At 38.5% G+C, this 12,485-nt stretch overlaps 1 protein-coding gene across 1 annotated transcript in view; it reads left to right on the forward strand.

The window, feature by feature from the left end:
- SYNE1 (spectrin repeat containing nuclear envelope protein 1) overlaps positions 1–12,485 on the forward strand; it is a 319,748-nt gene that overhangs the window by 207,037 nt on the left and 100,226 nt on the right. The window contains exons 87-91 of the mRNA XM_075035971.1: positions 2,853–2,975; positions 5,091–5,277; positions 6,263–6,402; positions 9,823–10,017; positions 11,095–11,235. Coding sequence (XP_074892072.1) covers positions 2,853–2,975; positions 5,091–5,277; positions 6,263–6,402; positions 9,823–10,017; positions 11,095–11,235 — 786 coding nt within the window. The remainder of the gene's footprint in view (positions 1–2,852; positions 2,976–5,090; positions 5,278–6,262; positions 6,403–9,822; positions 10,018–11,094; positions 11,236–12,485) is intronic.

A 12,485-nucleotide genomic window follows, 5' to 3' on the forward strand; every position in this document is an offset into this window, starting at 1 on the left:
TGGGGACAAGATTCCTGCAGGTCCTGTCATATCTGCCCATTCTGGATGGATGTATTGGGGATAATGGTGTGTCTCAGTTGGCACTAAGCACCTGTGTTTAGATACTTGAAAAGTGTCTGTGTTGGTGCTTATACAGTGCCATTTCCTTTATTTTTGTCTTAAAAGATATCTAAAGCCTGCTATCTATTAATTCAGATCAGTACTGGACTAGATCAGAATTCCATAATGTAAGACCTACCTCTACAAGGGAGTGCCATGAAAAGAATGAACATGCTTTTTCATGTCCCTGACATTTCAGTGCAGCTCTTCCATATGGGTTTAGTGTTCATGTAAATGTGTGTTTTGCCTATGCAGTGCCTGAGGGCATGGTAAACTGGTGCAAGACACAGGGAAAAGCCTTTTCTACCTGCGCTCACCTTCAGGGCAAGAAATTTTACCTTTTTTTTTTTAATTAATACAATAATTCAGGAAAAATTAATATTTGAATTTTATAATTAGTATATTTATACGGGTTCTTCTGCTGTCACCTGCTACAATTACATACTACTAAATAGGAAAATACTTAAAGGCAACTAAGAGAATAGGCTATCACTAATTGTTAGGACAATCGCAGCTAAGGATCCTTCTCCACATTTGACTCTTACTTTACAACATTTATAGGACATAGGAAAAATGCTGCAGCTGCAGTAGCCATAACAGTGTAACAGGTTTTGAAAAAGACTTCTTTCCATTACAAAAGCACAAATCAGTAAACCGCAGTTTATGAGCTGAAGGCTTTTATTATTTTTTAATTTATTTTTCATAGAACAAACCAGAGATTTACGTACAAGTAAACGTAGAAGAAGTGAAACTTACTAGCTTCAGTTCTTAGAGAAATATTGGAACAATTGAATAAACTATTTGTAAATTGTTATAAGAAAACATGGAGATGAATAGAAGCCAACAAAAATTTACAAAGGAAAAAAATCATATCAAAAGTGACCAATTTAATGTGAAAGTAATAGAGTATTATATAAATGTACAATGTGTGATATATCTTGACTTTAATAATATTTCACATGATATTGTTATCAACACAGTTAATAAGCTTATCTGGTTGAAAATACAATAGGTATGTGTAAAGCTGGCTAGAAAACTTACCTGGTGTGTAGTTGTCGATGGTTCACAGCCCAAAAGGAGGGCTACATCAAGTAGGGTTTTGCAGGCTTTTCCCTTGGATCTGGTACTATTCAAAATTTTCATTAATGAGTTGGATGATGGTTTAGAGATCATGGCTTTCGGGATGCTTAGACAACACCAAATATACAGGGACTACCTGAAAAAAATTAGGCTGCTAGCCAATAGAGACAGGGGCAAATTGTTACTTTTAGACAGGAGGAACCAGGCATGCGCTCCTCTGAATGAGGAACTACTGGCTTCACACACCCTGTTTAAAGGTCTTAAGTTTAATAATGTGGATCATGGAAAAATGACTGAACAGTGCCACATTGTTTTAAAAGTCCAAACACCATGCAGAAAATAAAGTATATAATTGTAAGGTATGTGAAGTAAGTCCTTTTGTTCTACCTGTTGGTCACTAGCGAGGTTTCAGCTGTGACCAGTTTTGCACTTGAAAAAGATGTGGACCAACTGGAGAAGGAACAGAGGATAGTGCTGATTGTGATATGTGTGTAAATTTGTAGACAAGATGCATGAAAAAGGATTATCCTAACATATGATGTATTCAGAGAGAATAAAAATAATTTGTTCTTCATGTCTGTTGTTAATGGGGTAGTAAGTAGAAGATTGAAATTACACCAAAAGATAACTTTATGTCAGACCATCAGAAAAAACTGTCTATAAAAAAAGAGTACTGAAATAGTGGAATATGTTGTCTGTAGAGGTAAGTGGGACTCCACTGCTAGTGGCCTTTAAGAATGGCCTGCAAAGATAAGACAATTATGTCCTGTCTTATTAAAGGAAGATGACTAGAGGACATCTAGGCCTCAAACTTTATGAAATTAGCTTTATAAAGTACATGCTGTATTTGAGATTGAGGAATTAAAATAATAACTCTGGCTTTGTGTCGTGGTCTAAGCCCAGCTGGCAACCAAGCCCCACGCAGCCGCTCACTCATCTCCCTCACATTGGGATGGGGGAGAGAATCAGAAAGGTAAAAGTGAGAAAACTCATGGGTTAAGATATAAACAGTTTAATAAGTAAAGCAAAAGCCACGCATGCAAGCAAAGGAGTTCACTCACCACTTCCCATGGGCAGGCAGGTGTTCAACCATCTCCAGGACAGCAGGGCTCCATCATGTGTAACAGTTACTTGGGAAGACAAACATCATAACTCCAATCCTCCCCTTCCTTCTTCTTCCCCCAGCTTTATACGTTGAGCATGACATCTTATAGTATGGAATATCCCTTGGGTCAGTTGGGGTCAGCTGTCCCAGCTGTGTCCCCTCCCAATTCCTTGTGCCCCCCCAGCCTGCTCACTGGCGGGGTGGGTCGAGAAGCAGCAAAGGCCTTGGCTCTGGGTAAGCACCGCTCAGCAGTAACAAAAACACCCCTGAGTCATCAACACTGTTTTCAGCACAAGTCCAAAACATAGCCCCATACCAGCTACTATGAAGAAAATTAACTCTATCCCAGTCAAAACCAGCACACTTTGAGACCTCTTTTTCTAGACTGTCATATGACTTGTATTTTTATCCGATATTTTAAAGATTTAAAATTCATTGTTAAAACTGTGAATTAGTTTTAGCACTGTATATAAGGGATGTAGCTACAAAATCCAGACAGATATATTTATAGGGTTTTTTTTCTTCTTTTTTTCTTATTTAACCCTGAATCAAATGTGTTTTGTTACAGGACATGAAGAAATTTGAAGTTGAGCTGAGAGCCCTGCAGGCTGCTCTGGAGCAAGCCCAATCCACACTGACCTCTCCAGAGCTTGGGCATTTGAGCTTGAAAGAGCAACTTTCTCACAGACAGGTAAAAGGCCAAGACCTCAAAATAAGCACTTGAGTAGTGTCAGCTTACACAAAGAATAATGAATGTTTGTTGAGAACGATTGTGGTGTTTCTTAGGTGGGTCATTTTTTCAGAGTCTAGCCCCAAATTACTGCCAAGGGAATAAGAGATGGAATGGGAAAAATCATTCCCTCAAAGGGAATGGTTGAAATATAATCCTTTATGAGTCTGTTCTTAGGTTGATGCAATTCTGAGAAATGTGCATCCAATCCAAGTTTAATCCATATTAATAATAATAATAATAAAGCTCAGTTCTTATCCAGTGCTTTTCATCAACAGGTTCTTAAAGTGCTTCAAAAGGAAGTCTAGATTGTTATCACCATTTTACAGATAGACATGCAGTGAGATAGTGTGTTGCTAGCTCCCCCAATAGTCAATTGGAAAGCTAAGAGAAAATTCAATTTTCCTTAAGCCTAGTTACATTTTTGTATGTTTAGTCTAATTACCTCTCTAAGATAGTGCTACTTTCTGTATTGCACTTGGCCTACTATAGAGATTTGTCAATTTGTTATTTTTGGTCTCAGTCTCATTGCAAGAAAAATAACCCAAGTTATAGCTTTCTGAGTTGCTTAAATGTTTCTTGCTGTAAGCTAATATGGAGAACTAACTGTCTTAGTCTGCCAGTGAAAACTAAATGTCAACAGGTCCACTTCAGGATTAAAATCTGCAGAAAAACATATGGATGAAAAGTAAATTTGCAGAGCTTTCCCTTCTGATTAAAATATGCAGTCTTTATTCTAGGCACTTGCAGCCAGATTTCAGAATAAGGCATTGAAGAGTGTAAGTGAAACACATCACCCACCGTGAGACTAAAGGAATACAGATTTTACATTGCTGTTGATGTGTATTCTTCATCCTGGCTCTAGCAGGTCTCACAGTATGACTTTCTTTTGTACAGAAAGGGGCTGTAGCCCCTGCCCACCTGTTTCACCAGACCAGAGAGGGGGTCTTGGAGAGTTCTTGGCTGGCATGCAGCCCCCAGGGTACCTCTGGGTGCCCATTGCCCAATAAAGGCACCCTTTGCCAGCAGTATGGGGCCTACCAGAAGAAAGGCCACACCAGTGATGTCTGAGGAACAGGTCGTTATACCAAATCTCTGGTTAGTTTATCCACCATATGTCAGGAAGGCACAGAAATAAAGAGCAAACCACAATATTCACGTCAGTATGCACTTCAGACCCATTTAGCTATCTTTCTGCACATGGTATAGGGGAAGGAGACAACCAGTCTCTTCATCCCTGTTTGCCATACACATTGTCTAGCTGATTTATACCTATTGAACTTAAAATATTATTCTAATGTGCTAAGGCCCTTTTCATCAACTTTGCCTTTTTCTTTTTTTTTTTTAAATTGTTTTTCTTTTTCTATCTGTGAATACATTAAACTACCCAATGAAGATAAAAAGAATGCTGATCAAATCTATTCTCCAGTCATTGCACTTAGACCCTTCTCATACATATGAACAGACAGCTTGAATGGACATTGTGAACGGAACAGAGACTATTAACAAAGGCATACAGCGCATGATTATTCAAACGAAAGGATTTCTGTGTAGCTGTGTTTCTTTCTGTTTGATTGCCTTTTAAATTTTAAGCAACATTTTCAGCTGTGGTTTGTATTTTCAAAGGAACTCTGTGAACACAATGGGATTTATTTGCTGGTTTGAAAATGTGGTTCTGTGTCCCAGCAGGGAGTTCACTCAGATTTTAACATTAAAATATGTGTATACATAAATGACTCCTATGCTGCTTTGATTTGTGGATTTTGTAAAGAAATTTTTTTCAAATATGTTAACAGGAATATTTTTGTACTTAGACACTTAGAAATAGGTGCTACTAGGCTTTTTTAATGAATTATTTTTATTCCTATTATATGGGCTTTTTGATATTTAAAAGAATGCTCACTTCAGGATGAGCAACTCCAGACAAAGTGTGTCCTGATTATATTCAATTTAGAAAATAGATAATCAAATTTGTTTGGTTTAGTGCCTGAGCTCGTCAGTATTTTTCTTGTGCTGCGTGAAACGCTCTGGGAGTTCTGCAAAACTGGCTTACTGTGGCACTGACTTTGTTCCTAGCATCTGTTGTCTGAAATGGAGTCGCTGAAGCCAAAAGTTCACGCCGTACAAGTCTGCCAGAGTGCCCTGAGGATTCCCGAAGAGGTGGTCACCGGCCTGCCAATGTGCCACAGTGCTCTGCGGCTGCAGGAGGAGGCCAGCCGCCTGCAGCACACTGCCATTCAGCAGTGCAACATCATGCAGGCGAGTGCAACCCCGTCCCGTAAATTACTCGGACTCGAGCAGTGCCATACAAATTGTGAGGAAAACAGAGACTTTCCTATCTCTCTGCATTCCTCTTTTCCATGTAGTACCACTAGGAAGATCCCCACTAAGTTTCGGTCCTTTCTGACTCCATGTTTTTGGGGGTTTTAACATTCATGATCATGTTAACTGTTGATTTAATCAGACTCTCATCTCAGTTCTCTCCTCGATCTTGCTATGTTTTTCGTAATGCTGTTAGGATTAACTAGACAAGTAGCTAGTATACAATTGTATGCAGGCTAATTTTATAATATATGTAATCAGTTAATGAAACTAATATATCATTATAACATCAACTGCTCAGAGTGATTGCATAAAAACTATTGGGTTAATTAAATAGTTTTCTAGGATAAAAATAATTATTTTATTTTCTCTTTATTTAAAATTTATATATATGTTCTTTCTGATTTTGGAGTCATTCAGCATCTTTTAAATTTGCATTTTCAAGTTTTGCTAAATATAAGAAAACTAGGATTCGTTTGATTGTTTGAATTCATAATTGAACATGTAAAATGTATTTCCAAAGATTAAGAGAATAGCCTTTTACTTTCTTGCTATTTAGTGATAGAAAAATACTTAGTGAGCTATACAACTACAGAGCTTCAAGCTAGGTAACAGAAGGATACTTAATGATACTTAAGTACAAGGAAGGATACAATGTCAAACTCAAAAGTTTTAAAAACAGGTTAGACAAACTGCTGGTGAATCTATGATAGAAAGAATTGATACTAGGCTGGTAGGATAATGGTCTGCACCAATCTTCATAATTGTCTCCCAATTGTATTTTCTGTAAAATCTAACTTTTTCATATAGTCTTTCCACTTCATAAATGGACGCTTGAAGTGAAAAAGCAGATGAAAATGTCAGTAAAAAAAAGTAAATATTTATTTTCATGCAGACACTCAAGATTTTTTTTCCACTCTAGGAAGCAGTGGTTCAGTATGAGCAATACGAGCAAGAAATGAAACATTTGCAGCAAATGATAGAGAGTGCCCATCATGAGATCCAAGACAAGCCAATAGCAACCAGCAACATTCAGGAACTCCAGGTCCAGATTTCACGTCATGAGGTAGGAGAGCCAAAATGCAAACACATGGGCTCAATGGCAGTTCGTCGACCCAAAAAACTTTTCATAAGCAATCGTCATAGATTAGCTGAGTAGCTTCTCAGACTTGCTCCAGGCTAGTTGAACAGATAGGCTTAATACCAGATATGAAACTCATGCTATTGGTACAGTATGGGGTTTTCATTTGTTTATTCAGTTCAATGTGAGCTAATCTCAAGGCAACATTACGACAAACAAAAGCATTGCATAATTAAGGGACAGTTAACGTAGGTACTCGACTGAGGAGTGTCCTGGAAGTCAATGTGAGCAGATAGTCAGGTGATCACTGCTAGTTCAGTGATCATTTTTTATAGATATATACCCTGAAGTACTTACTCATTTCCATCCTAGTACTATTCTGTAAAAGAACACCAAGAGACTTGAATCACAGGAAAACCACAGTAGATTTGGAGCAAAACTCTGCAACCTGTACTCCAAAGGCTTCTTTTAAAGTCATTGTTGGGAAGAGTTTTGCCCTGTGGAGTTACAGGTCCTGCCTTCGAACTCATTGATCATCAGCACTCAAATGAGTTGGGACAGTCCCTGTGCAGCCCTCTTGCTGTGCTGGCATGGGAGCTCTTGAGCCCCTTTCCCCTTCACCTGTTTCTTGTGTATTTCTTGGGATAGACGATGCACCACTGATCTCTGTGTGTCACTTTTGGCACCAGATGGCATCATTTCTTTACCTTTGAATTAAAGCTATCTGTGCTATTATGTAATATAACCTAATGTTATATGTGTGGCTCATTTTCTATCCAGTTGTTACAAAAGTTAGTATAAACACAGAGCAAGTTGCCTAAAAGAAACACTACTGTTTTTTTAGTACTGAATTAATAATGCTACTATTCTCTGTTCAAATGTTCTGGAACAGCAAATGCAGGAGAGTGGCTTCAGCAATACAGGGTAATATTGCTGGAGGAAGGAATGATGCTGCAGGGGGAGGAATTAAAAATGGGGCAGCTTAAGTTTCATCTACATTTGAACAAGCTCAGTAGCTAGGAGTCCTTCTAAACATCTGCAGGAAGACAGCAGCTTTACTCTATTGCACATGTTGAGATCAACCAGAGTGGACAGGTTTCATACTTGCAAGCTTTCCACATTTAGGGGTAAGGAGTTTCGAAAGACTGAGATATGCATATTTTTGGCTCGTATTTTGTCTGCTAAATACCTGTGGAAAAGCACAGCATAAAGGGGATATACCAAACCCTATATTATTACACTACTTCAAAAGGCAAGTCTGTCAAGATGCTTGTTAGTTGTGTTATTAATTTAAGAAGACATCAGTTACCAGATTCCTTGTTGAAGCCTGCAGGAACAAGAACTTAAAGGGACATTTGTATTGCTATATTTAGAATTAAAATAAGAGGAAGAAAGCAGCAGGAAAGTACACCCTGATTTGTAGGAAGCTTGTATTACTATGCATGTACGTAACTAGTTACATTCTAGAACTATGTTTACTGAACTGTGTTTCTTTCCGATAAAAATGTGGGAGAGTATCTCCATACTTGTGAATTATTTTAATGGACAATACAGTACCTCATAGGATATTGCTTTTATAAGTGGCTTTATTTTTTTCACAATCACATTTTTGCCTCCTTTCCCTTTTCTTTATTTGCAGTTGAGAGAGGTATGTTAGATACTCAGTGCATTGGACATTAATGCCACAAACGTTATTGCATTTCAGTAATATAGATGGAGATAAGTAAGTATATTGAATGACAATAATTTCCTACTGAGCCCCAGAGATGTCATTCATTGAGCATTAGTGAATGACTGGTACTTGCCAAACAGGGCATGTAACTATTCCACCTGCTAGACATTAAAGTTATGGCTTGATTTGATTGCAGTTTGGTTTTTGATTGATCTAGTTGATGTTTTACACTCAAGACTTTGCTTAGTCTCCAAGGTAAGCCTTGGAGCTCCAAGAGAGCTCCTTTTGTTGCTAAAGTGACAGACAGTGACCAGGTACCACTGAAACCCAGGCAGTAAAGTGTGATCCTCAGTCTTTGTGCTGCTTCCATTTCTAACTCTGTATTTCTTGCTGTGACTGTTCTGTGCTGTGATTTTGAGGAAATGGTTTCCTGAAAATGTTATACAACCAGAAAAAATCTTTTAATTTTACCAGCCTGAAGCAGTAATCTTATTTACTTTTCAAAAGATATTGTAATTATTTATGATTATACCTGCTAGATCTTGCAACTTCTGTTGCTATTTTTCCTTGAAAACTTGTGTTTGTTGAAGAAAGAAAAGCAGTTATAAAAATAAAACAGACATATGTATTAAAATGAATAATCACCGATTTAGAAGGCAAGCTTATACAAATGTTGTTTTCGCTTTATAGATCAAAATTCTATCATGTTACTGAGTCTCTAGGGAGCCAGGAACAATAGGTTTGGCAGAAATGTGAATCTTCGACCATTTTTTATTTTAAGTGTATTAACTGAAAGCGTTAAGACTGGACACTGAACTGGGCAGCAGTACAGGGTAGGAGAGAAGACAAGTCAGTTTTGAAGGCTATTCATTTCCATCTTTCTTCTCTGACTAAACTTAAACTTATGATGGTGTTTGGCCATGCAGATAGACCATTTCATAGCCATAAAAACCAATATTTTAAAATACACTCTGCTTTATCCGGATTCCCCAGCTCTTTTTAAGGAAAAGTTAGTACTCTGCGCAGCTCAGCTTTTAACTCTGAAGACTTACACAAAACCAAAAGAAGATTAAAGTATAGCTTATCCAAACACTGGGAAAAAGCGATCCAGTCTGCATTTAATCTTATTATGTGACTGATTGTTCCTATCACACTTGATCTTGTTAGACCCTGTGAGTTATTGTTGGAACAATTCTTTCTTTCTGGCGAGATCTGAATGGGGCATTCTGTACAGTTGTGGTTACCACATGACCTCATTTCCATGGCATGCACTGTGTGGAGAAGCTTCATCTTCCTCAGACAAATAGAAATAGAACGGGGAAAAATAGGACAGGAAGAGGGAGAGGTGTTCCCCTTTGCTGCAGTTGGACACTTAGAGGCGTCGTGTCAGGCTGGATGCAAGCGTGAGGTCTCCCTCCCTCCCCCTTTCCCTCCCCTCTGCGACTATCATGCACACAGTGCCTTTCGCAGCACTTTTCCGGCTTCGCTTCAGAGCTCTCGGCTCTGTGGTTTAGCTGTGCAGCCAGACGCAGCCTGACTTGTTCCCTCCGCTATCAACATCCTGCTCGTCAGCTAGTGCGGAGGCTTATGCGGGGTTTCTGAGAGGCAGCGCTAGGATGTTATTGGCTGGGCTTGGAGGAGAGAGCTTGCCTTCACCACGGAAGCCGAAATGCTGCTGGCCCTGTGGCCGTTATTGGCTGCCTCTGCATTAGGGAAAAAAAATGTTTCCTCAGGAGCTGGCTCAGAAGATCAAAGGATACCAGGAGCAAATTGCTGCTTTGAATTCGAAGTGCAAGATGCTGACAATGAAAGCAAAACATGCCACCATGCTGCTGACGGTGACAGAAGTGGAGGGGCTTTCAGATGGAATGGAGGAGCTGGATTCAGACCTGCTCCCAGCACACCCCACTCATCCCTCAGTGGTTATGGTAAGGAATGCATTGGTCTCAGTACCGTTTATCCGAGCTGCTTGCTTTCGCATCATTGCAACACTACCGTGTAGCAGATTGCCGCAGCTCACATCTACGTTTTGCTTTTGAAATGGCTGGAGTGTGGCAAACCAAACAAGTTGCAGATTCCTCTTACTCTGTTTTGCTTTATATGGGTTTTCAAGACTTGTTCATAAAGGATGCAGTTATTTAACAGACAGATACCGGCGGAAGTTGTCTGTAATAAGATGCAAATATAGTGCTTTTTTGTAGCTGTCAGCGTGCAAGAGCAAATGCTAAGAAACTACTGAATTGCAGGAATAAGATAAAAACAGAATAAATGTTATTTCATAACATGTTGCAGTGTATAGGTTTTACACACCATATTTTTAAAGTTCTTGCCTTAAAATATTGATGTGATAATTGACCATATGCTGCTATATTCTCAGATGAGTGTGTTGGAAATGAAAGCTGGCTAACTACTGCCATAAGCCTCATCTTTGAATTACTCTGCTTTTGTTTGTTTCTAATTGGGTCTCATTACAAACATAACTGCTGATGCTATGGAGATTTTTTGTCTGAGTGAAAACAGAGTGCGGATTTCCGGATATATCACTGTGTAACAGCATTGGGGAAGCAGGAAGAATATATTGCTACTGGATTGTGTGTATTTTATATTTCAAGTCTGTTCCTTGTTCTAACCAGGCCTGGATACTGAGGCCAATACTGCATTATTCTGTAGCTCTCCATAGTATTCCCATCTGTGGCAGTGATTGTATTAGAAGACACTTAGGCAAACCCTAATTTGTTACGATTGAGTTGCTCGCTATACATTTTCTTTTAAATTCATTAGGGTACAGGGAAGCATGTTCATACTGAAGTATGACAAGTAAATGAGACTATTAATTCAACCAGGTTTTTAGACTGGTAAATGTAAGAGCATAAAGTATGACTAAATAATGTCATGGTGATTCTGGCCATGTGTTGTTTTTCTTGTTTTGATCTCAACCTAAGTCAAACTGAAGTTGAGGTAACTAACTTTCTTCCTGTGCTCTGGGGTTGCTTTTCCTGTGGCAGATGACTGCTGGTCGCTGTCACACGCTGCTCTCCCCTGTCACTGAGGAGTCTGGGGAGGAGGGAACCAACAGTGAGATTTCTTCTCCACCCGTCTGTCGCTCTCCCTCACCTGTGGCTAATACAGATGCTTCTGTTAACCAGGTACCTCCCTCTTGGCATTCATTCGGCTTTTATCTCAGACATGCATGATTCCATTCCACAGGTGGTTTATTTAATTCTCTGAAATAATATTTACCCATAGCTCTAAGGAACTGAGGCTTTAACCTCTAACCTAACTGATCCTTCAGGTTCTAGTTCAAAATAGATACAGATATTGACTTCTTAGTTTAAAATGTATAAATCTGGTGTTACAGCTATTGACTATTTTAAAAAATAAATTTTAAGTGACAATTACAAAGCTCTTCCATGTCACTTCTCTTTTCTATTTATAACCTAAGTTTTTTTTTTCTCAGTAGCACTTAATGGAAACTTGCATCCTGAGAAAAAAATGCAATTTTGTACTCCCTATAATAAAACATTGCATTATGTCCATATACATCTATCTTGCTGTACATTGGCATTGTAGCATTGTAGTCACAGTCTGGTATTTTCCACTTCATACCATTTCAAGTATTAAGTTTCATCTATTTTTTTCATGTATTGTTCATTCCATACTTTCCATGACAGTCTATTTTAAGTGCTAATGAGGCAGATCAGTGAAATCACTGAAGTTAGATTTTAAATCAAAACTGAGGCCTCTCACACTTCTAATAGGAACGAGTGTACAACAGCATTGATTAAAATGCAAGCAATGAACCAGCACATTGAGCATCACACCCATGAAGGCACACGTAAAATGTTAAGCTTTAGAAGTTTAGGAACTAGCCTTAGGAGCAGTCACTACCTCACTGAATTCATCATGTTGGGGGTTTTGTGGTTGGTTGTTTCATTTTGCATTTGTGACTGCTTCCAAAATGACCACTGCAGACTTGAAGGGTAGAGTGTGTTGTGTTGCATTGCTGAGTAGAATTAGAGAAGTTTGAGCAAGATGCCCATTGATTCCTTCCACTAATTTCAAAGATGCATATGGTGCTATAGAAGTTGCTAAATATAGATGATTTGTTTTCATGAACTGACGTGAGAAAGATTACTAAGGTAAGATAGTAAGAATGGTGACAAAATCTTCAGCAGCATAATAAAAAAAGTCACGTAGTGAATGAGAAGGATTTTTCTAGTGTTCTGTTATTTCAGATAATCACAAATTTCCTAGTAGAGTTTACTTACAGTAGAAAGGTACCTATACTTTTCAACACAAAAATCTTATGACAGTGTTAATCAGTGAAAAAGTTAAAGGACCAAGAGCAGCTTGCTTCCTAATAAACAAAGCCAATGTCAATTCATTACATTTCTCT

Source organism: Buteo buteo, chromosome 9 (assembly GCF_964188355.1).
Source record: "Buteo buteo chromosome 9, bButBut1.hap1.1, whole genome shotgun sequence".
NCBI classification, from domain to species: Eukaryota; Metazoa; Chordata; class Aves; order Accipitriformes; family Accipitridae; genus Buteo; species Buteo buteo.